Below are 25204 nucleotides of genomic sequence, written 5' to 3'. Positions count from 1 at the left end.
ATGGTAGTGATGTCAATCAACACACTTCTCAACATAGATGTGAATCATGGACAATTAGTCCTGAGAATTACAGAAACTGTTTTTTAAAATGTGTTTAACCAGAAGGGTGGTGTAAAAGTTTGTGTTCAATCTCAGGACCATAATAAGAATGGGACCACACTAAGAATAGCTGATTCTGATTGGAGCTAATTATAGACCTCAATAAAGTAAAAGTTTTAGACCGTTGGCAATAATGCAGGTGCAGACCTACTCCTAACTGCAGTGCCCTACCTCGATCTCCTTGATCTCAGCCGTGATGCTCTCCATCTCCCTGAACATGTCCATCAGGTCCTTGAAGTTGGCGAGCGTCTGACCCCGCCTCTCCACCAGCTGCAGCAGCTGCGACCATCTCTGTACAATCAGGTCCTCTCTGCAGGGGCAGGGAACACAGACAAGAAAGTTTGGATGTTGTGAAAATCTCTGTAAGTTACATCTGGGAAATAAAACTGTAAAAAAACTGATTTCAATTCTATGCGATAGAGGTTTGCCTTTTATATCTATCTATCTATAATATCCTCCATAAAATCAATTTTGTGCAGACTTACTGTTGCTGGCTACGGTATAGGTAATTAAATGCAGTTGACCATGGCTTCAATCTGCCAAGAGCAAAAAATCATGGAGACCATGGCAATGTGGGCATCTGTGATTTGTATAGCCTGAGACATACCTTCCCTTGACCTCCTCCTTCCTGTGATAGTTTTCTTTCCACAGTTCATTAGCCATCTGAGACAGCATAGTGAATCTTTCTTTCTGTAAAAAGAAACAACCACACAATGAGAAGTTTGCTATAATTGCCCTTCTAGGGGAATCACTTTTGAATAGAAATCCTTTTAGACCTTCATGAATCCAGATTAGAATTCATATATTCTTCAAAATATTTTCAAGCCAAGATCTACTGACTGCATGAAAATTCACTGAATTTCATAGCTTTTCAAACTAACTAATACACAAACACAAAATCTTGACATCCTTAATTGGTAGACTGAGGTAATAAAGTGTGTGTTCTCACCCTGGGCAGGAGATCTGCACTTATGGCTTCATGTTTCTTGATGGCTGCCTCCACTGATCCTGAGTCCTTCACTACAAAGTACCGCTCATCTAGAACACGGTCCATGTCCTTCACATAGGTCTCTCTTAACAATGCCTGCAAGAGGAAGATTGAAAAAAAAGTCCCTAAACTGACCACAGGTTGACAAGAAAGGAAATAATGTGACATCAAACAGTCAAACTACAATGTAGGTTATGCTAGATACCGGGTAAATGTTAACTCTTACCTTTCTTTCAAACTTCTCTGCAAGCTGTTGTAGTCTCTCTTGTCTGAGAAAAACATTTTGAAGAAACATTTAGATTAAGACATCTTCAAATTTTGTTACTAACATTTAAATCTAGAAAGAATACAAAGCGAGACTAGAATGAATATACTATTACAAAGTTTTGCAGGTCTGGAGGAACACCAAATATGTCTTGTTACCTGCTGGTTTCCTCACGAAGTGCAATCTCCCTGGCATGTTCCGATGACTCTAACTGCTGCCATGCCTAGTAACAGAAAAGGGTTTTCAGTAAATACAGAAAATGTACATGAAGGCAAAGGGGAAAACAAATACAAGTTATGAATTAACTTATGATGTTACAACTTATTGACATCAATTTGTTAGATTTCTATCTTAATCACCCTTTGCTTACCTTTTCCACATCATTTAGCATCCTTCCCTCTGGTGGGACGTATGGTCTCTGGTTGTTTGCTCTCAACTTTGTCTGGATGTCAAAGAACTGGGCTTCTATCAGTCCTCTTTCATTGTACCTAGTATATGTCAAACATCAAAGACAGACTTAGCTGTAGTTTTAAAATTTTCATCATCACATTTAAAAAGCCTTTTCCTATATACTAGTATTGCTCGAAAATATGTATCACATAATATCTCAGACAATCTTATTTAGCTTGAGTTCCATGAGGGGAATTGAATCTCAACAATGCAGACAAAAGTATTGAAATATAGACAAACTAAGTACAACTTACAGACAGCTAATCTAAAGCTTTCAAAGACTGATTAAGTATGAAGAAAGTAAAAGACCTGTTTTCTTCTGTGACTTACTTTGGTGGTTTCTCAATAGTTCTGTACTGTTTGAACTTGGTGGTTTCTCTCTGCACCCCCTCCAGTGTGTTGGGGAACTGTCTGCTGTCCAGCTGCTCCTGTTTCTCACTGATCCACTCTAACAAAGCCTCCACCATCCGCTCGTAGTCCGTCTTCATACGGTCAATCTCAATCTGGAAGTCCATGATCTGAAAGTATACCATACAGAATTATTACTTAGTCTGCACCCTTCTGTTTTCTTTTTGACAGGGTACCAAGGTGTTATACATGGTAAATGAAATGGTGATAGGCAATTGGTAAGCATGGTCCATATAAAGCATTCATGTTGTGAAAAGTGGTCCTGTCCTTGGTGCTGAACGGTGGTTATTATCAGCCAATGAGGCTTACTAATTGGGTCTACTAAAATAAATTGTCATTGTCTATTGAATGGAAAGTCACTGTGGCAATTTGACTAAATCCTAATCAACAACACAACCTTTTACCTGCAATCTCAGTTTTTGCCTGTAAATTACAGGTTCAAAAGACTTGGTATATTTCATGCTCTGGATGTCACATGCCAACAGCATGACTGTATTCATCAAGTGACAGACACCCAACATCACTTAAACACGGGGGATGTCTTTTCATTATGCCTCTTAAGTAGACTGTGAAATTACAAAATTAAAAAGGCTGGAAGCTGTCTGGGAGCTGCAGCAAAATCTACCAAAGATACACAGTGCTGAATCATTGCATTCAAAAGACAGAAACAACACCAATATTGTTATTCAAGGGAGACCTGTGCAGAAATTGATTTTTAAGAACATTTCCAAAGCCAGCAAGATCAGCACTCAGAAACATGACCAACATCCATCAAGTCTAGGGGTCATTTCCCCTCCATTACTCTCCCACATTAATGGCACCTTTATATCTATTGGTCAACAACCCATTAAAGTAAGCTGAAATGGCCGCTGCATTTAGTTTACCTACATTCTATCTGGTGATATCTGATGGATCTGCTACAAGGAGGTGGGATGGATGGAAGGAGCCTTGAGGTCAGTGGGAACTGGGTCACAAGTTTTACTTCTTGGTGCATGTACAAAGGGCTTTAAGCTATTTCAAATGAAAACATGTGTATACCCCTTTTCTCCTTCACAAACTGATTGGATGTTTCCATACAAGATTGATTCTGGCTGAGTTCAATGGAATGAACATGAAAGAACTGGGAATCAACATGAATTTGCACTTTGTACTTTATACAGACTAGATGAAGAGAGTAATGAGACAAGCCTGTTTCATTTGTCATGATATCTTGAAGGTCAGTCACATGTATTTCATAAAGCAGGAAGTGGACCATCATTCATCATGCACCCTACAACATCAGGATTAAATTCAGTTATAAGCTTGTACTGATGACCTTTCATACCACACAATCCAAAAGACTCGGCAACACAAAAAGCATCTTGAAAACAAGATTCAAAAGCCTGAATCACACATTTCACATTTGTGAACTACATAGAAAATAAACATGTCATCCATTGTTAAGAGATGATATATAATTTTATCAATTCAGCACACTGCTTGCTAAATCCTTCTACAAGTTGCCAGGACAGAAGGATTGAGTCAATCTAACAGGCCAACTTAAACAAAAACCGAGCAACTTTCTTGAAGAAATGAACAGTTGTCTTGAGGACAACACAAAACCTTATCACGACATAATTACACCGCCAGTGCCTCTAAAAAGATTCTGGATACTGATTACTTCAGATGGTACTGCCTAACAATAAGGTAGATTCCATTTAACTATCATTTCAGAAAGTGTACAGTAAATTGCATTGGCTGGATTTAATCTAGTGAAGGGCTGCAATATTACTTTCTGTTCCGATAAAACATCAGAGTTGGCTGCTCACTCATCTTGGTAATCTGTGCAGAGGGTACAGATTGAAATCCTCCAATCTGAGGTCGATGTCATTACGTGAGTCATTGAAGTACTAGCTTTGACTATGGCCTCTCTTACTGCTGACTCAGTGCTGAGGTAAGTACTATATTCTTGTCAATACCGAAATATGAAAGGTTACAGTAAGTCCCTTTGACAGTAATTTGACAGGAGTGTACTGCAACTTGTCAACTGTGCATCCTGCCAAGGTAAACAGACTGTTACAACCCATGGCAGTTAGGTCAAGTCATTACAGAACTATAAAAACTGCTGGCACTACCGTAAATATCTGCCTTGCCATGCTGCAGAATAGGGTCAATTACATCCAATGTGTTGATACCAACCTGACAAGCTGAATATCTCATAACTGGTATGCAACCAAACAAGCTTATAATAGACCGCATTTTATCATCATTAAGAAGACAAATGATAGTGAATTTGAGAGAATATTTTCAGTACAAGTCCAGCGGTGAAATTAGCCCTGTTGAGGTTGATTACTTTGATGACACCTCATCACTCAAACAGGTATGCAGTTTATGTTCTGCTGTTTTCCATTTCCATCAAATTGCTTTTTTTCTATAACAGGTGCAACAAAATGTGTGCAAGGCAAATTACTTTGACCCCTTTCCTTAGAGGGCAATCCTCCTTGACACTACCCTTAATCACATACCTCTGGTCAAATACAAAATGTAATTGTCTTAATATGTATACTGTACATGCAAAACAAGCCCAAGTGCTTCTGCAAATTGCTGATGAAAAAATATGAAAAAAAAATTTCAACAGTAAATTTTGACATGAATCTTCTGTGAAATTTCTGTCATCTGTTGTGAGATTTGTTTCGTGATGAAAATAGCCTCTTACTGCCTGTTCACATTTCCAGCATATCATAAATAAAGTTGGAGACATTAATGAATCAATGTGCACATGTGACATTGACTGATGCTATAACCCACAAACTATTGACTGTTTTTTCTTTATGATAAACGGACATAAACATATTCTCATTGAAAACAGATCAACATCTCAATGTGCCAGGCTAAATAAGACTAATTTTAACAATATTCATTTGTATGATTGAAAGTAATGAAAGCTTGGAAAAGTCAGAAATAGAAGATGACAACATACCTTAGCTATTCTCTTGCTACCTGTCTGTTCACTCTTCATCTTGGCAAAGTAGTGATAATACGCAGCCACGTATGTCATGATGGATTTCTCGTCTGGCTTGGCAATGTCGACATCTGGAATTAAGCACGCAGAAATCAGTCAACAGAACAATGCATGCATGCACTTTGTTAACTTTACAGTACTGTTGTATTGCTAAAAAGTCTGTTGCCTTGAATCTGTGTTTCTGAGTATTTTCATACTCAAAGTTGACTGTGCTGCCTGAACAGCCATGCTGCAATTTCAATAACACCTCATAATGAACAGCCTAGTAACCTTACCAGGGCTAACCTGGATGCCAGACCCCCAATCTCTAAAACATCTATCGTATAGATATTCTAGAGATAGAGGGTTTGGCATCCAGGCTATAATGAACAGATGTTGTCACATGATGGACGGCATGGAGCTATGAGTTTGACGATGCTTCTAGAACTTGGCAGAGGAGTTGGCAATGCTTTTGTTTAAACATTTATTGCATGTATGATTCAAGATATACCAGATGGTGAAGTTTCACTCCACTTTCATGGTTCAAACTCCTAAAAATTTAATTTCAATTTAGGCACCAGAATTTGTCATCATCCAGCTGGCATAACTGTAACTTTCTTTTTAGTGGTAAGTTTCCAAAGCACAAATAGTTAGTTTCAGCCATCAACAAATTTAACATTACAAATCTTAATGTACTTACACTAACAGTAGGCTTCCTGAAAATAGTATAATTGACACAACAATAGTATCAAAAAGACTTGTGAATAATACAAAAATGAAAGATACTGATGACAATATCATCTCCAGTACCTTTTCAAAGAAAACAGCTCACTTGAAATGTGAGTATTCAAATTTATCAATATGCAAAACATAAAATGTTACATAAGAGACAATACAGAAATAAAGTGACATGACATTTGAACATGAGAAATCACAATGATATCTATTATTACTCTTCAAACAGATTGAAGGAACATATCAAACACCCATGCATTGTTCCGTTCTACATGTTGTTTTTACCTTCTGCATCTAGCAGGCGTGAGATGCCCAGCCTCTCCTGAGCCACGCTGAAGGCATTGTTCAGGTTGTGGATGTGCTCCGAGGGGTTCAGTCTGTCATAGTTGATTATGTCTGGTCTGGAGAATAAGATAAGATGATGTCAGCTAAGTTTGTGAATAAATCCTGCATTTCTACAGCCTTGCTTTGATCACCACCAAATGTAAAACTAAACAATCACAATCTGAGCTACAGTGCTGCTAATTTAGCTGAACCTGGAATTGTTTTTCAGGAAGTTCAACAAAATTTGTGGTGATTCTCTGAGAGCCTAAGATTTATGCTAATGTAGTATTTATGTTAATAAGAGAGGTCACAATGTCATCTATTTTCCTTCAGTTCCAGTTTTATTAACTGTTACGACCAACAGAAACTAGTCCATCAACTCTAAGCCAGTATATAGCCCACACCAGCTTGGCACTGTAACAAGTTCATAAATTTCTTCAGCCCCTGCTGGTCAATGGCCATAAGTGACAATGGCCATAACAGTCTACACAACACCCTCCCTGATAGTCCCCCTTTAAATGGGCCCAATTTCTGAGTTCTGTCTTCCGAAACCTGAGCAAGACAGCTAGAATTTATGACACTGGGAATGATACTGCAGATACTCAAGTGGATGCTGTTATCATTATTTATGAGTAAGTCATCAAACAGTTATCTGTTGTAATAGTTGCTTTTATTCTTATTAACAATGCCTGGAACTGAAATATGACACTGGCTCAAGGATAATGACTGCTACACCATTTCTTTTAAATGTACCACTTCCATATTTGACTGTAAGATGAACAGGTACTTCTACAAACCTACTTGAAGTTAGGAGTAATTTCAAGTTCAAATTAACAATGCCATATTCCAATATATCCATTCAGACAGATCTACCCGTATGATAATTTCATATCAATAATTCCTTTTGACTAAACCTTATAATTGCATCAACTGGGAGACCATAGCGTGACAATGTTATTACTGCACAATACATTTCCTTTTGATACACAAAATGAATAGCTAGAAACAACATGATAGACTTTTGCATTATATCTGTGTATACAAACTAAGTGCCATTATTTTTCCCAAGCCCCAAAACAACACGCCCAATTGGCCTACTTTGAGTTCCCTAGTACATAAAATGGCAAAATACACATAAAAAGGATCCCCTAAATTCTGGTTCCTACCCTTGGGACACATCTGTGCAGTTGGAATGGTGGCATTTCCATAACATAACAGACTGCCTGGGGCCATTTCCCCATACTTAGTACACATCCTTTGTAAACATGGTGCAGCAATGTCAATTGCTTAAAACCACTCTATATACACTGTGAGTGCACGTTGAGTACATTATGTGGTACTGTAAACAATACCTGCAAACAATTCTGCTTCAAGAACAATATAATAATATCATTTGTTACTCTAGTTTGTTAACAATATGTTAAAATGGAAAATGTAAGAGTAAAACATGTTCTTTTTATGTGTGGTGGCCTTTTATGTTCAGTTAAGTTCAACTACATACATCTAAAAAAAATACTCCATTTCTTGGTTGATGATGATGGGACAGAACTACTATGCACTTTATGTCTGTGATAAATAAATGTATATTTTTGGTAAAAGAGACAAAGACAGTGAACAAATTTGTGGTAAAACTAAGAAAAAAATCCTTACCTGTGTGCATGTATGAGGGCATTGAACGCCAGGCCATTCTTCCAGCTAGTGGTGAAGTTGTCCACCTTACAGCTCCGGTACCTGTACAAAATGCAAATCAGGACATTCATAGATGACGAGACATTACATGGACACGTCTGTTTCAACCATGCATTATCTGCATCACCGTTGATCCATGCTATCCATGGTATCATCTGTGAGTGAAAGTAGGGAAAGGTTCATTTGCATAAAACCTTGCACCTGCACCCTGCAAAAAGTGCCCATTTACTTGACTTAAATGTCAGCATTACAAATAGTACAATCACACTGACATGGAGGTAGGCTGAAAAAGACCAATATAAAAGATGCTCACAAAGTTCAAACGCTCTATATCCTCTCCATAACAGAGAACAGGATACCATTGTTCAATGGTACATTTCATTTTGATGACCCAGGAGAAAACATAGTTTCCTTTTGGGATTATTCATCCACAAATCACAGAGGTGTCCTGCCACCAGCACTGGGACTACATGTAGCACCAGGCAGCTCATTACAATTCCTCTCTTGTTAACACAATGTCACATTTTGTTCAAGACCACATTTGTCACTACTCGCCATAGCCTGGAAACTCGATTTCACAATTGACAAATTGTTCGTACAGGGAATGGAATGAAATTATTGTGTATCTTGTCATAATAAAAGTTGTATGTTTTGATTTGATCCAGATATTCCCGAGGGTCTAGCTGTCTTTGTGTGAGTTATGTTCACTGGCCTGCCTTGCTTACCCTGCAGTTTTCCTCTGGCACCAGATCAGCAGAGCTTCCTTGGCAGACCTCTTCTCATTGCTTTCTTCCTCCTGTAAACGCAAATGACACAGATTAGCTTTTTATACAATACAATCAATATAACAATGATTCATCTGAGGGGAACAACAAGAAAGGGCAGAAGCAGCATAATATTTTGTTTTTCCACATATTGTGTGCTCCTGATGGAATTGCTAATCATTGTTTATTTCTATATCCAAACTGATAATATGAAGAGATGGTATAGAAAATGTGTTATGTGGTATTATAAGGACAATACAACTTAGCACAACATACGATCAGGTTACAAGACACAAGCTTTCACCATCAGCCTGAACATGTAAAGAGTTCCACCAAAAATGCTTTGTTCTTGCTATAAATGCATGAGCTCGCATGATTCATGTTGGAATCAATTATCTTGCTGGGTGCCTAAGCAACACTTGTAATGACACACTCATCTAGGCACATAATTGAATCGATGGCAAGTGGGCATATCAGTCTTCTCAATACTATCATCACACCTGTAGTGTGTGATACATACAAAACATTGACATTATTGTCTCCTTTTTAATTACACAGGCAAACAGTGCAATTTTTGAAGAAAGTAGAATAAATTTCAGAGGCATAGTGAATATTTCCTGTCCTTTCATGTGCAATGATAATTTTTCAACTTGCCACAACAAGCAAAATGTATACATTTATCACACAGGTAGCTGCTTTGTGTAATTGCTCTGATGACAACATTCTTGTCTTACTACAATAACTGTATTTCCATAATCTTTGTTAGAATTCCATGTTTTGGTATTTTTGCAAATTCTCTATATCATTTGTTTCTGGGATTATAAGAACACATGTAGAAAGCAAATCACGCAAAATTGCTGGAATGTCAATACCCTGACATACAACATGTAAAGGGATGTACAAGTGATCTGAATACAGCAATATACAATGTTAACCTTTGTAATATGGCAGAGAAATCCTTACCTCAAGCTTGATGTCCTGAATCTGGAAGCGGAGGATAATGGTCCAGATCAGGCCCAGAGTAAGCCTTGGGTTGCCATCGACGATGTCTTCTGCTCCGATGCTTTCCAATTTGACCTGTGGAAGGTTCCAAATAATTCCTTAACCATGACTGCACATTGAGCAACCTGTTTCAGAATTCTTGATGCCTGCTGAAGGTGCTTTTATTGCCTATTACTTACTATCATCCCACATCCCAAAAAGACTGATACCACATCACATATCATATCATGTCTACTCATCAAATGTAGTAATACAATATATGCATTGACCATCTGTAAGTTTTTCAAGAATAAGACAGATTTTACACATGCTGCCAAAACAGTAGGAAGCTCTGATATCAGTCATACTTGGGTTTTTAACACGGCAACCTCTACTAACTTATAGCCAGGCTGCCTGAAATAAAATATCCAAGTCCAAAAAGGATGAGCGACCTTCATTTCAATCACTGCAGTGCTTCCAATCAATGGACCCGATACAAATCAGATCTTTCCCATGATGAATGTAAACGTGGACAGACAAGTGATCCACTAGTAATGGAATTTTGGTTGACCAAGGACGTACAATGACACATGGAATAAATAACTAACACAGCTATGCTGCTAGACTTGAAAAAAACTATTGACTGCAACAAAACCATAGCATATATACATATGAACGGTATTTGATAAATAAGCAGAATGACTGTGGAATCATTTCAACAAACTAGAATAGTTGAATAAAGCACATGTTGTATAAGGCAGAAGTGAACTTTGGTTTAGTCACTGTAAGGGGGTAAGCACGTCGAGTGATGATTTAATGCAGTACCAAGCATGCACAGCAACATAATGCGTTGTTGAACAGTACAGACAAAGCTATCAAGAGCTAAGTGCATAGTGAAATGATTGCTGCAAAGTTGTAAGTGTATGGCTATATCTGGGTAATTGCAAAGCTAGAGGAAAATAATTTCTGCACTGCATATAGGTAGAAAACTTGGAACAAATTTGGCTTCAAAGTAACAGCAATTGCAGCTTACTTGCAACATAAGTCACAATTATTTCAGGTCAGAGGCCCAATTTACAAACCAACCTTGCCACAGCTGGAGCAGGCTGGAGCATACATGCACCAAGTGCACGATTTCCCATGGTACTACATTGTCACAACACCATTTGCAATTTACAGCATGGAAATAGAGCAGCCCTGGCCTTGGTGCTGAATCACAGAGAGTGGTTAAATTACAGCTACAGAGCATGTGCTAAAATTACAGGATCACAGTAGGCTACCACTGCCCCATAGGACCACTCAGAAAGCCTCTAAGAATACTAATCATCAGTACCCCAGCTCTATTATAATGGGATCCAACATGTAGTGACAAAATCTCTTTCATAGTCAATGAATAAAACACAGGGTGGTTGATTTTTGCCTTTTTAGGAAGATATCACTGAGGTATGATTCACTCTGTAGCAAGTGCTTAAGCAGAGATTTAAACCACCATGAGTCATAGAACATAAAACCACAGCAGCATACATAAACAGTCAGCCCAAATCGGGCTGATCAGCTGTGACCATGGTTATTGATTGTCCCCCACTACATGCCCATATTTGGCATGCTATGGGTGCAGCCATATTTGGCGAAACGATACGATCATTCTACTCCCACTCCCAACAGATCCTTGTAATCTTCCCTCTTCAATTCTACCACTTATGATGTATTAGCAATGATGATTACAGTCATTAACAGTTCTCTTTACTCTGATGAAAACAACCCAATTTAGTATACCACCCAAATTATGCATGAGGCAATTCAGTTTGGTGTAGCCACAGCAAAATTGTAAGCACGTTGAGTGATGCTTTCATGCAGTATTAAGTATGTACAGCAACATGATGTACAGTTGCACATTACAGCCAAATCTATCAAGTGCTGGACCTATTGAGGTGCACTATTTGCCGAGCCTGATTTGCCTGCAAACACTTAAAACAGTTGAAGGAATGAATACTATGAGTTATCCAGAACTAATCTCTAGAGCCTATTCCTGCAATAAGTTGACAGACTAATACTTTCCTCAAAATGTTTTTAAAAATTCACCCAGCCAAGATCTAGCTTTCTTTACTCACCCTCTTGTCCTTGAGGAACTTGAGCGCCTTGTTGACGTTCTCAATCTTGTGGACCCTGAGACGCCCCCTGCTGGCGCGCGGCAGACGTTCGTTGGAGATGATCTCCAGTAGCTGCAGGAGGAGAACCCCGTCCTGGAGGTCCTTAAACAGCTCACCCACAGCCACACTGTTCTGTGGAGGAAGGGAAAAAATCATTACAGAATCTCCCCTTCTTTTGGATCAGCCTTATCATGCATATAGCAGTTATGACTACAGTGCAACCTGTGTGAGGAAAAAATTAGGTACAGAGCCTAACTTTCAACTTCCAAAAAAGTTGTTGGCTGGTAATGATCCAGTTATCATTCTATAAATGACAATCAATCAATGAAGGGACACAATGCTCCAATCTAGTCCCTTTCTGAGGTTCGATGACTGTGTTAAAACTTGAGTTTTAATCAAGAACTGACTATGTTGTTGGGCGACAAATTGAAAAAGTGAAACTGACCTACCTATTCACAAACATAGCAACTTACTTTTCACAATGAACAAATAAACAAAAATTATGAGTGGTAACTAACCTTCTCCAGGAAAGAGTTAATCCATTTTGTGAAGGTTTTCTGCTGGATGTGGATCCTCTCCTGCTGGAGCGCCTGGATACGCCCCTTCTCAAACTGACTTACTCCGTCCATCCTCGCTAACCTGTGCAATAAACAACAGAATTTTTGTTCAGTTTAGTCCAACAAAGTTTCAAACAAATAGAGCCAAACATTGCTACTAGAGAATGGACCTCATCATGCCATTAGTACAATGGCTGTCTGTCCATTTTCTTTGTTTCACCATATCTAGAACAAAGATTCAAATCCTTTAGAAGATCTTTCATCCAAGATTTAAATCATTTGTTCATTTCAGCCCAGTAATGGTTAGCCCTAAAGGACTGAAACACAAAAGCTACAAAGTAGACTTTGTGCGAACAGATAGGGTGACTGACACATCTTCTTTATCCAAGCCATAGTAATCCACCAATGAAGCAACCTACCTAGTTAGATCCATTTCTCGTAAATTTACTTTTGCTCTTGGGAATCTACACCACACCCCTAGCATTCAAACACAATTGTGACCTGTCAAGCATGATGAGCAAAACTCCACAAATGTCCATTATAATATATGAAATATGAGATAATCTTTGAAATATTGAAAAATAATCCAACAGTAAAGACCAGCTGGGGGCTTGTTATTACCTTCATGTCTTAGACTGACACTTTCATCAATGAGCCATCAGAGTCTTAAGGGGAAAACTAAAGAATGACCCAAGTTCCTTCAATCAAGGCAAACTGCCAAATAGATATTTTACGACACAATGAAGCAGCGCAGGTAGCCTTTCTGAACATCTAGATCTATCTAACAATAAAAGAGACTGGCAACAATACTGCATAAGAAAGACATGTACAGACAAAAGTCTACACAAAATCTAAAAACAACTGATGCAGAACTACTTGCATGGACCTAAAATGGGAAGAAAATCTTCTGATAAAATTTGTCACCTGTTCTAAAGCCTGTGATGTTGAAGACGCCTTCATCGGATGCTTGGCACATTATGCATACATGTATGATTTTACAACACTAGTACGGAAAACCCATGTAGTTCTCCTTCTCCCTCCTACTAAAACCTCTTGATCATAGGTGCTAATGTAAGGCCCATATGCAAGCTTTTAACACTACTGGACAAGTGGAAGACATATTTGGCACAATGACCATTACAAGCTGACATCATGCTCTCGATGTCTGTTAAGATGCACTTAAGATGAAAGATGACAGCTCAGTCTAATGCACAGTAAGAGTCTAAGATTACTTCTTGACTTTTACTTGCCCTAACAAACTCAAGCACAACTATTAGGCAAGGGCCCTTATTGGAGATATTGCATATGCATGCATAATTGAAGAGTGTTACAAAATTTAGAGTCTGAATTTAACTTTTAGTTAGTCCGAAGCTAGAGAAGGGTTTTTAAGAATTTGAAACAAAGCTCTTTTGTGCTAGAACAATCATCTTTGTGAAGACTAGTCAACAATAAAAAGAAGTTTGGAAATAGAATTTTGACACCTTTTTCTCAGAAAATTTCAAATTTCTCATGATTTCTGAACACAATCAAACAAAGAATACACTGCTGGCACGTTGAATGTTCATGGCACTCTTCGGCCTAAAGGCACATTGAAACTGTTTGCTATCAATGCAGGTTCACTACAGCAAACGTTTTACCACTCTACAACACTATCACAACATTTGGACCACAACAACCGAAACTACAGCTACGTTAATCATACCTAACAGAAATGGCACATCCAGATCAAAGACTAAAGCTGAAGAAAGCTGGAGCCAAACAGATGTCTGACCCAGTCACTAAGCGCTTTTAGCCACACTCTAGTATAGTCACAACACACATATCTCTATAACTAAAACTGTCTTTGACACAAATCACAGACATAGAAGCCCTATGGCATGTCCAGGTGGAAGACCATAGCTGAAGAAAGCTGAAGCCAAACACACAGGTTTGGCCCAGTTGCTTCAGCTAGGCCGCCATTAGGACCTAGCGATCAAGAGGTTTTGGGCGCAGATTGGGGACTGTGGCCAGTTTGGGGCTGACAGTCCTCAGTCTGCAAGGTTTTCAGCTCTTCCTACCCTCTTTATATCCACTCCTGCTTGTTGTGACTCATGTAGGCTGCTCTTCATAAACACAAGGGTCGTACCCATAAAAGGTCACAGGTGATTATACAGAGATGGTGACACATCTGATGATTCAGATCTGGTAATGTAAAAAGCAAGAAAACAACTGAAGCTCCATCCCTCTTCAACATTGGTTAGTCACTGCATGCCTAAGGTATTGGATGGCTATAGACTACAGTCCTTATATGGTTGAAAACCAGCAGGGTATACATACGTATTTATGATGGCTTTCAAATGCTCTACAACAACAAAGGTGAAGAGATCATGAGCTCTACCAGGGAGCCTTGGCATTGCTGGTTGCATGATCTTTGAATATGCTAACTATAAACAGTTATAGGTCTAAAAAATAAAGAGATTCATATATGACTTCTCCCCCTTCAGAGTTACGGCATAAAATCTGGAGATGAACCCCCTACCAACTTCCTTTCAAATTGCAGATTATGAGATGCAAGACATATGACCAAAACCGCTCCTGATTTAGACTGGATGAAAGTGTGTGATAAAGTTCTCAACATACATGTATGCACAAGGGCCATTTGGAATATTATCAAATTTACCTAACTTGTACAGCCAATTAAATATTCTGTTATATGATGGGGTTTATCAATTAATGAATGTACTTTTTATCATTAGATTCTAGTTTACAATAGATATACATTCGTTTAAATCTCGGATTCTATGCTAATTGCTAGCATAACACCAATAAAGGCTAAATCTTATCTATTTGTAAAGTCCAAAGTATTATTTGACATCAGGTCTCATGCATGCATTATGCAAACAAGCTTATCATAATGAACAATATTATGACACAAATACAAGTTTAACTCTGATATGGCAATATTTAGTGGTCAAGTAAATTTTGCTGATGAGCAAATTATCAAAAAACATGTAGAACTAATTACTTGTCTTTATATAAATGTCATGTATATAATCTTCTCCCTGCTCAAACAATAGTGTTACAGACAAAATATCACACAAGTCGTACGAATGACTTTGACATTTACGTAGGGTTGCCTTCCATGATAGTACATGCATTTGTCTTTATCAAAGTTCATGTGATATATCAAAAAAAAATTTATGTTATGGAAATGAAATTGTCCTTTGGTAATGCTTGGATTGTAAGAAGATATATAAGGTACGAACACTTACCAGGATTCTTGAAAGTATCTTAGGCCACACCAATTTAATTTCTTGGTTAACGGATTTTTATTTTCCAAAAAAAAAATAAAAAAATAAAAAAATCATGAAAACAGAAGGCTGGCCCAGCCTTCTGTTTTCATGATTTTTTTTTCTAATTTTTTTTTTTGTTAGATAAAAATCCGTTAACCAAGAAATTAAATTGGTGTGGCCTTAGATGACAATAATCTTTGTGTAATCATGATTGTACATTTCATAGAAATTATAATTTGCAGTAGAATGAACAAATAACAATCATCAACTCACATAAAATCTCACAAAAGAGTCACATATTGGCGAGGAATATTTTCATCCACAGATCAACATGGTTCTTTTGCCATACCTTACAATTGCTTATCATACATATTCAATGAAAAATCACTGACAGCCAGACCTTCATATTCTTTATGCAAACAAGGATCACACAAACAAGAATATTACAGAGCTAACCCTAACCTAAAATGCATGTGTCCCAGATGCAGACATTTTTCCAAACTATGCCTTCATCAATCAATCATTTTACTGTGTATTCAACATTCATTTCCTAGCCTTAAAAGGAGATCACTTCAAAAGGAAGGTGTCATTTTGTGGCATCTCTGGGGATTTCAGCCCATACATTACCATCAAATCTGGGACAAGCAAACAATTGCCACCCACTGCACATTAATTTGGCTATGAATGTTAAGTAGTGATATACATGTATGCACCAACTGGCATGGCAACTACATAGCACAGCTAATATCACACAAATTATATATAAACAAAAGGGTAAACCCTTCAAAGATCATAGATACCAGTAGCTTATAAATTGTCATGTAATGGTACTTAAAGTCAAACAGAAGATTGATTTTGCATGTTGTAAATCTAAACGAACTTAGCCATAAAAACAATGTGACCAAGATTGCAAAGAGCTAACATGAAAATCCTTGCTAACATCTGAAATTTTAACTTATGTCCTTCAGAGGTCAGTTCTTATGTTCAAACCTTGTCAATTGACCTTGAATTAGATGTGTGACATTGAACAGATTTTGGACAATGTGCAATACCAATAACTAAAGTATGTGCTATTTTATTGCTTCTAAAATAACATCGATTGAAGTGTCTCTCTCATGTTGATTCCTGTAAGTCATATGAAATGAACTGCTTTGTTTTATTACAGAAATATTCATCTTTGTCTGCTTGGCAGCCTCTGTGCTTTGCATGTCTAGTCAGAGAGATTTGGGGATAACTTCCCTGTCCTTGGTGCTGAATAACAAAACCCCCTTGGTATTACAATGGTATGTGAAAACACATCATGGCATAAAATATTCAACAATACTTACACGTTCTAGACTGCAATAATATCAGAGCTGTCACATTAGAAGTTATTCTTCTTGATCTACAAGTCAATCTTTACAATATATATCCTTTACATTTTAAAAAAGCACTTCTTTAGAAATAAAGTTAAACCATAAGAAAGGGTTTTGGTACTTTGATACCTTGGTATGTCTCAGAGAGACACGTTCTTTGTCACATTTTAATTTCTACACTGTCCCTTTCAACACTCAGTGCATTCAAGCTAACCCTGTTTCAAAGAGTAAGAAATTACACATGCAACAGGAAGGCTATTCAACAATGCCACATGGTACAATACCCATTAGCTATGCAGCTGATGCAAAACTGATGGACAATAAGTCAATTACATAGAATGTTTGCACCCCAAAGACAAATTTCACTATGGTCATTTCTTATACATCAGTGATACTTGCCCAAATGTCAATCTTTTTCTGTGAATTCTGCACAGATGTAGTCTAGGGATTATTTTTAGACATTTGATTATCAGTGACAGCATATGCAATGGTAAGCCATGAATTATTGAGCTGAATTTTAGCCAGCACGTGCTCAAACAATGGAAGCTGATTCAGGACACGCTTATCTACTACAAAATCAGACACAAGGCAGGGAATTAACTGTTGCGTACTTCATTATCCATGCAGAAATATTCCCCTTTTTGGTTTTTGATGAACAAAGCAGACGTGTGGTCTACGTGAACAGCGTAGTAAACATATGTATCATTAGTGAATAGAAAATACATTTTACCAAACATTTTCAAAAACTGAATGCTTCAAACAAAACATCGAAATGAATCCAAGGAATGCAATGATTACTAAAATCATTATAACTTAAACGAAATTTGAAGCTTTAAAGATGATATCATTATGCAGGAGCTGTGTAGAGTATAAAACTATCCAGCAGACACAGAGTTTATGTATATATTACGCATATTAGACAGAGAAGGAGAATCAAACTCAAAGGGAACTATAGAATCAGTTGGATTCATTTATGGAGAAACAGATAAGGCTTATTTCACAAAGCTTCTAAAATAGCTGAAAAAGAAATCGCATTCACATCTACATTTTGTACTGCAATAACAATAATCTATTTCAGATAGACATTAAGGAGCTTGTGATTTTTGTAACATAATGGACCTGCCTTGGCTCTGTGCCAGATTCATCTGACAAGTGTATTCTGGTCCAGTGATTACACTTGACATCCTGTCATCATCTGAATTTTAATCAAACATTACAAATACTTCCTTAGAGTCAAGGTTGTCACAGGTGCATTCTCAGGCTAATTATGTTCAACAGACGAGTACTTTTCTAAAACCACCTGTCTGTGATTTGTCTTAACCTTTTACCTGCATTGGTCAGTATATAAAACAAATTGGTAAAACCACATCCTTCTTGGAGGAGATAAAAAATACACTAGATAAAGGCAATATGTATCCCAGCAACACGTCAAGTTCAACAATAAAACTTTTTTACTTGGATAATCTTGTCTAATGTGTTAAAGCAAATAGGCATGCAGCACTGAATTTGCATCATCCCGCCTGTAGTGAGTTCAAAATATATATTGGGGGCACAACCAGAAAGGTCAGAACAAATCACAGAGGAGTTCCCTGATGGATCAGTGTAATTCTTTTGTTATCCCATGTTGTGTTTTATGGGGGTGTTGATAAGAACGGAAGGACATTGCTTTGTCATAAAGTACCTGATATTTCAGGCTGACCAGCCATACATTTTTCATAGTGAGTAGAAATGGATAGTCTTCAAGGTCTCATTCAAAATATTTGATTTTATGAACTTTGGAAATGGGCATTTGATGTTCATGGGTGATATTATTTATTTATTATGCAGTTGTAACAAACTGCTTTTAAATCTTGGAAAGGGAAACTTTTGCGTAGCAAGGAATTTAAGGAAATGGCAGGATTAGATATTGCAATTGTTTGGATATCAATTTTGGCCAGCATACTTATTGCAAACAGAAATTAGCTACCCATGTTACTGTTAGGCTTTCCATACTTCCCAGAACAACCAGTTGGACCTCCATTCTCCTTTTATAAGAAAAAGTACTTTTGATGAGGAAATGCCGACAAGAGGGAGGTGATTAATGAAAATGTTCTTTCTCTGCAATATTGACTCATCTACTGGAGTTCCAGTGCACACTGTTTCTATGAAGTTTTCTCTACATGAAAACATCATTTGTCCAGTATGGACTTGAATGCCTTGACTAAACACAAGACTATGCTGACAGGTGCTGTACAAGCTAATCTTAAGTCCATATTGGCACCAATTGGAGAAGAACATTTTTCTATTAACATTCATATTAAGTTTTTAGCAGGACAAATACATTAAGATGCAACAGTCACTGTAAAAATAATCATGATTTTTTTTATCACTCTGTTTATAACACCTGTTTTTTCTGTTGTCTAGAACGGGATAATTCTAATTGGATAAAAATCTGTTTCAACAAGAGAAAAAATGTAAGCTGGCAAAAAGCCTGCAGAATGCATGTTTCACTTCAAAAATTTCAGTCTACCCTAATTCATATTTATATGGCAATCAACACAGTCTAGTACTAGCCATTGATCCACCATAAACGTTTCACATGTGGAAGTCTGTAATTCCCCCATCACTCCAGTAATAATAGCTGGTACACATTATTAATTAAACGGTGAGCACAGCCCAAATATGCATGAACCATATTGATCCTGCTGACAAAACTGCCATTACAATGGACATGCAGAACTAGTAAGAGCCAAATCCACCGAGGCAGAATGGAGAGTTTCTACCTGAGTGTTAACATATAACTTGGAAGTCATTTGTTGTGAAACAATCCGTGGTGCAAAATTGAAATACATTTTCCTGTAGCAATGAATCTGTTGAGTTGAGAATGTAACTACCACCAGGTAGATAAGAAATTTGACAATAGTGTTATTAAAGACTTCTTCCTTTGATCATTTTCGATAATTTCTTATAAATCTCTACTGCCCGTGTACTTCTACAAGCTATTTTACCATGATCAGATTCAGACAGTAACACATATGCATGGTATTCAGCATCAGTCAACTTACATCAGAACAAGCAACCACCTCTTCAAGAGGGAACTGAGCAGAATATGCATTATGTAACAGGTCCCTTTCAGCTTATTTTAGCTCGGTACTATTTGAGGTTTGCCAAGTTTGTACAGCTACCTTCCTCACCATGGTAACCCCACTGTTGTGGTTCAAAGGTACCTCCCTTCAACAAAATTGGGACAAAATTAGCTGTCCTTCTGAGGTTTCCTGGCATAACGCCTTAGAAACTTCATATCTTGGTTGAAATTAAAAGGAACTTGATTAACTAAATATGTTGAGGGAGGGGCTGCTATAAAACTTGCATATATTTTGAGGAGTCTACAAGGTGTAGCTAGATGCTGTCAGAAAAACTATATCATAGCCATCACAGTACACATTGTAAGATGCTTTTCTTGAAAGAACTTAGGAATTCATGAACTTTTCTACCTACCAGAGAGGCAAAAGTATTGGTACCAGTTTGTTATACAATGATGTTTATACAGTAGGCCTGCGGAAAACATGTATATACTGAATTTCTAACTTGCCATAACAGTTGCCCTTATTCTACCTCTTACAACTTACAAGCTGCCTTTGAAACATAGCACTGCTCTATAGAATTCCAGCATGCATGACAAAACAGCCTCACCTTACTGTTGGTGTCAATATTTACCTACACAGTTCACATATTCTCCATGACTCAACAAGAGCCACAGAGATAGCAATGTTGCCTGTCTAAACACTTCCACTTTGTCCTGAAACGCTAATCATTTCACCAAAGTCTTGGAATGACAAACAAATCTTCAGTAGAATGTCCATCTTCAGTAAACATTCTTAGACCAGCTTGGGGAGAAGGTGTGGTAAAAATGCACATAGAAACTGTTTAGAAACATGCAACGTCAAACTTTCAAAGACTTGACTGCCTTTTCTTATAAAAACATGCTCACTAAGTGTAATACAACTTGTTTACCAGTGGAAATATGCAGATTTGACAAGATTGTGACAAAACAATAACTCCTCTGACCTGACCTAGCCTCTACCAGGCTCCATAGGTTGCTGGAAAAATAGTATTGGCCCCCCAAAAATTGTCCAAATAGAAGATATACATACCCTGGAGGAGTGAACTGGCCGAAAATACAGTTTGCAACCTACATTTTCGGCCAGCTAACTCCTCTGGAAGGTTATATCTGTCTATTTGGCCAATTTCTACTATTTTTCCAGCGGCCTATGGAGCCTGGTAGAGGCTAGAACTGACCTATAAATCTTAAATGATTGACAGTTACAAAACTGATCTAAATCTTAAATGATTGACAGTTACAAAACTGATCTGGTTATTCAATAAAGTATTCATGACATAATGATCCTTGACATCCCTTGGGAAAAGGATAATATCATCAAGTATCTATAATATAAACTAATGATTTTGTTTACAGCATTATTGCCTTGAAGAAGTTATAACATAGCCTGGGTGCTATCCTCCGTAGTAACCGCTTGCTCAATCTTTTCGCTTGCAAGTAAGCAAAAAGACTGAGCCAGCAGTTACTACGGAGGATGGCACCCGGGCTAGTCACAATGTTATTTCGATACACTATAATTGAATTTTTACCTGGAATGTGTGCAACAGCAGGATATGTTACAAAAATATTATTAGGAATTTGCAGAACAGCAAATGACACACTGCAAAATCTTTTTTTGTTAATCTTAGATGGCATTGGCACATTGACTCAGAATCTCTTACTGTCTGGAAGCAACAATCTCTATCATAGAATCATTTTAGAAGTATCTCTTAGACAGTTTAGCCTTCACAAAACTGCAATTCGACAGTAGATAATACACATCTAAACCTTCCAGCCTGTCACATGATTTATGAGGTACTTTAGCTCCTAATCCACTATCTCATAACAAGGCCAGGACGTGTCACAATGATAATACCCTCACAGGCAGTTCAGTCGATCATAACTCAATTATGAGGTGCTAAAGCTGTCCAACTCTACAAGCTTCTCTGTACACACAGGAACAAGAACCACTCCACGCCTGTTTACCCAGTGAAATCCCCCAGCTGGCCATGTTGAAACCAGCTCACATTACACTGTACAGGATACAGGCATTATGTAACCTGCATGTAGTAGATTGTAGAGAACACAGAAGGTGATAGAATGACAGCAAATTGGCCTATGTTGAAGTGTGTTGTATCTACAGCCACTTAACGCAGATTAGGGGACTGATTTAAGCATGTGAATGTCACTTTCCCCACGTTATCTGAGCTATGGCAATACTACAGAACTGTCAGGGAACAGGATGTTTCATTGGCCTTAAATTTGTACACAAAGTTGTGGGAATGCAAAAAGCAGTGGCAATTCGATGTCAGCAATTTAGAAAAAAAATTCCTTTAAGTTAGCAGGTAGTGGTGTTTTTTAGACTAAACTGCAGGGGAAAATACCAGTAAGTGTGAAGTAAGATTAGCTCTGGTGATGTGATAATACCAACATAATTGAGTGTCCCTAGGTCTAGGTGGGGTAATAGTTACATGTCGGATGTCTTCAGTTACACGCACATGAATTGTACCCCACATAATGTGATACAAGGTCCCAGCTACCTGACACCTGAGGTATTCAGGGAATCTCAGCCCAAACAGGGTTTAACTTTTAAAAGGGGTCAAATTAAAGTAAACCACAACACGCTTCCTACACAACAGATTTTGGGTTTGATACAATGTTATGGTAACCATTACTATGACAACCTCAGTTGCTAACTTAACTCCTGTAAGGAAACCCAAGAGGTAGTCTCTTTTGTGTTTTCACTTTTAAGTTTAGATCTTCCTGTAGAAAGTAAGACATGGACATTTTGTCTTAGTTTATTTCCAGATCTACTCACGGGTCACTTGACTTGTTTCAAAACAGTTCAAGATAATCCAGAAAAAGAGAATGGCCCGGACAGTGTCACAGAAAAAATATATCTGAAAGTTTTTGATGAAACATTAAAAAATGTTTCATGTATCAAATATGTTTTGCTTCAGTTGAAAGATATGGGAGCCTTCAAACTGACTTCATCGCTCCAAGCTTATTTTGATTTCAGCTGTAAAACAACTCCTAGTCCTTGCCCCAGAAATTGCTGTGACGAATCATTTAACAGTCTATGAAATGAAAACAATGTTAAAAATCTCCTGTTTTGCCATTCTGACATATTATGACAAAACATCGTAGTACTGTTGTGTATTTGCTGTTTTGTTACGACAATTGATTTCCATAAGAGTGACAATATTTGGAAACTGGTGCAGGTGGATTAAGCCTTTAAGTCTTTTGCAAGGTAGGTTGAGACATTGTAACACCCTTAAACTTTCAATTTTAGCAATGCTCTTTGAATGTCTATGAAATGTGGTAAGTTATTTTCCAAAACACCGCCTAAGAGAGCTGAGGTCATATTTCGCAAATATTAAAGGAGTGAATTCTGTCCACCTTCTGCAAACTTTCCGGTTGGTAAACACGACCTGACATATTTCAGAGAGGGGTCAGGCATCAAGCTTGGCACTGGTAATTTCCTCGAAATTATATCGCAATCTGCGTCCTGCATTCACGTTTTACGGCTGGACGAATATCGCAATTATTCATGAACCTCAAGTTGTGAAGCTGATGTCGTCAGATAACTCAGGAAAATCGGTACCAAGAATCCTGCTCTTCCCTGAAATGTCTCAAATTTGACACCTTTGCGTGGACTCTACAATCTCTCATTCTACACCAGGACGATCTACAAATAGTTGAGGCAATTTAGTGAGGAAATCGGTGCTCTTGTAGTGACAAAGCATCGTCTCTGGAACATTATACCGTCAGGGTTCAGCTCAGCTAAGCGGCCCACACAACCACCTGCCCCCCACCCCTCCCCAAAAATAACGGTACCACCTTACCTGTCCTGTTTGTCACACCTGTCCTAAATCACCTTGCTACACCTGTTCAGCGTGCATTACAACTAGGCTACATGCCTTGGTTATTGCGGCTGACAACAATGAATAAAGATAGCCGGAGGGCGAATAGTATGAATCTGCCTACCTTTTGTTCGCTCGATGCAATCACTTTGTGAGTTCCCCCATCCAAACCTGGCGGGCTTTTCGATTTAAACCTCCACTCTTCGTTCCCTTCCAGCGCAAACCTTTGGCCTTCCCTGCTCAAACTGTCTCACCGCCATCCTTAGAAAGTAATGTCCATTCGTAGCAATGAAGTTGTGGGAATAAATTCGCGTGAAAGCTGCAATGTTTACACGGGAGGTGAATCTGCTCAGGTTTCCCTCCTCACCAGCGGTCCGCAGCTGGCAACATGGCGTCTGAATGAACTCATTAATTATTCATGACCTGGGCGGGGCTTCTCGACTTTGACCCTAAAAAAGACACTAAACTTTGTTGTCCACAGACACGGTTCAGTTCATCAGCAAGTGTGATTAATGTGCAAGCTGTCGTCCAAAACCATGGCTGACTGTCCGTATCTGGTAGTGAGCAATATCAAATCTCATTGGAGAACTGAATGGGTGCACGTTAGAATCAAAGCTAACATTACATTGTAACTTTGCCTCTGCCTCAAGTGTGATAACAGTACACAGGACATGACAGGTGGTTTCACTAGATATGGGTGTAAAGGCGGAGTTAAGAAAGACAGGAGAGAGATACGGAAAGACAACAAAGGGTTGTTGATAATACTTTTCGATGGAGCTGATCTTCGATCTGTGACTGTGATTGGCATGGTTATTAAACATTGCAGAAAATCATTTTTCTACAGTTGCTAAATAGCTAATGTGGTCACAAAGTTTACAGCTTCTGACTAGAGGCTGGAAAGGCTTGAGGCAAGCAACTGAGCAAGTCAATAGTGCAAAAAGTCTTATTCACAAGAAGACCTTTGAATCATCTAAACATGATCCAGGATTGGAGACTCTAAAGCATCATGCAATGGCTCAGGGTGCAAGCCATGCATGCAGAAGTTTAGTTTTTAAATTCACTTTTAACATCCATTTCTTATTATCTATAATTATTGTTGATGCTAATAACTCTTGTTTAGAAATCTTATTTTTGCACCATCATACAGGATCAGGTGTAATCCACAAGATTATCAAAGGAACATCCTGTCAAGAGTGCAAAAAAGTTCTTATTGACAGCAATGACAGGACTATAGTGCCAAAATAG

The 25204-nt window shown here is 38.0% G+C and overlaps 1 protein-coding gene across 3 annotated transcripts in view; it reads right to left on the bottom strand.

The window, feature by feature from the left end:
• Positions 1 to 24447, bottom strand: part of LOC136433109 (spectrin beta chain, non-erythrocytic 5-like) — a 70089-nt gene extending 45642 nt beyond the window's left edge. Inside the window, exons 1-15 of one of the 3 annotated variants that reach the window (XM_066424929.1) lie at positions 24084 to 24447; positions 12352 to 12472; positions 11795 to 11965; positions 9666 to 9779; positions 8664 to 8734; positions 7900 to 7980; positions 6211 to 6326; positions 5170 to 5282; positions 2133 to 2320; positions 1723 to 1840; positions 1511 to 1575; positions 1314 to 1356; positions 1049 to 1183; positions 707 to 789; positions 271 to 409 (exon numbers count right to left, since the gene is read on the bottom strand). In XM_066424929.1, coding sequence (XP_066281026.1) covers positions 271 to 409; positions 707 to 789; positions 1049 to 1183; positions 1314 to 1356; positions 1511 to 1575; positions 1723 to 1840; positions 2133 to 2320; positions 5170 to 5282; positions 6211 to 6326; positions 7900 to 7980; positions 8664 to 8734; positions 9666 to 9779; positions 11795 to 11965; positions 12352 to 12462 — 1548 coding nt within the window. In that variant the 5' untranslated portion in view covers positions 12463 to 12472; positions 24084 to 24447. Of the gene's footprint in view, positions 1 to 270; positions 410 to 706; positions 790 to 1048; positions 1184 to 1313; positions 1357 to 1510; positions 1576 to 1722; positions 1841 to 2132; positions 2321 to 5169; positions 5283 to 6210; positions 6327 to 7899; positions 7981 to 8663; positions 8735 to 9665; positions 9780 to 11794; positions 11966 to 12351; positions 12473 to 13314; positions 14428 to 24083 lie in introns of those variants that run through there. The other 2 variants (XM_066424931.1, XM_066424930.1) reach the window with 2 other exon arrangements.
• Positions 24448 to 25204: the final 757 nt, after the last annotated feature.

Source organism: Branchiostoma lanceolatum, chromosome 4 (assembly GCF_035083965.1).
Source record: "Branchiostoma lanceolatum isolate klBraLanc5 chromosome 4, klBraLanc5.hap2, whole genome shotgun sequence".
NCBI classification, from domain to species: domain Eukaryota; kingdom Metazoa; phylum Chordata; class Leptocardii; order Amphioxiformes; family Branchiostomatidae; genus Branchiostoma; species Branchiostoma lanceolatum.
This window is presented reverse-complemented; position numbering and strand designations above follow the sequence as displayed.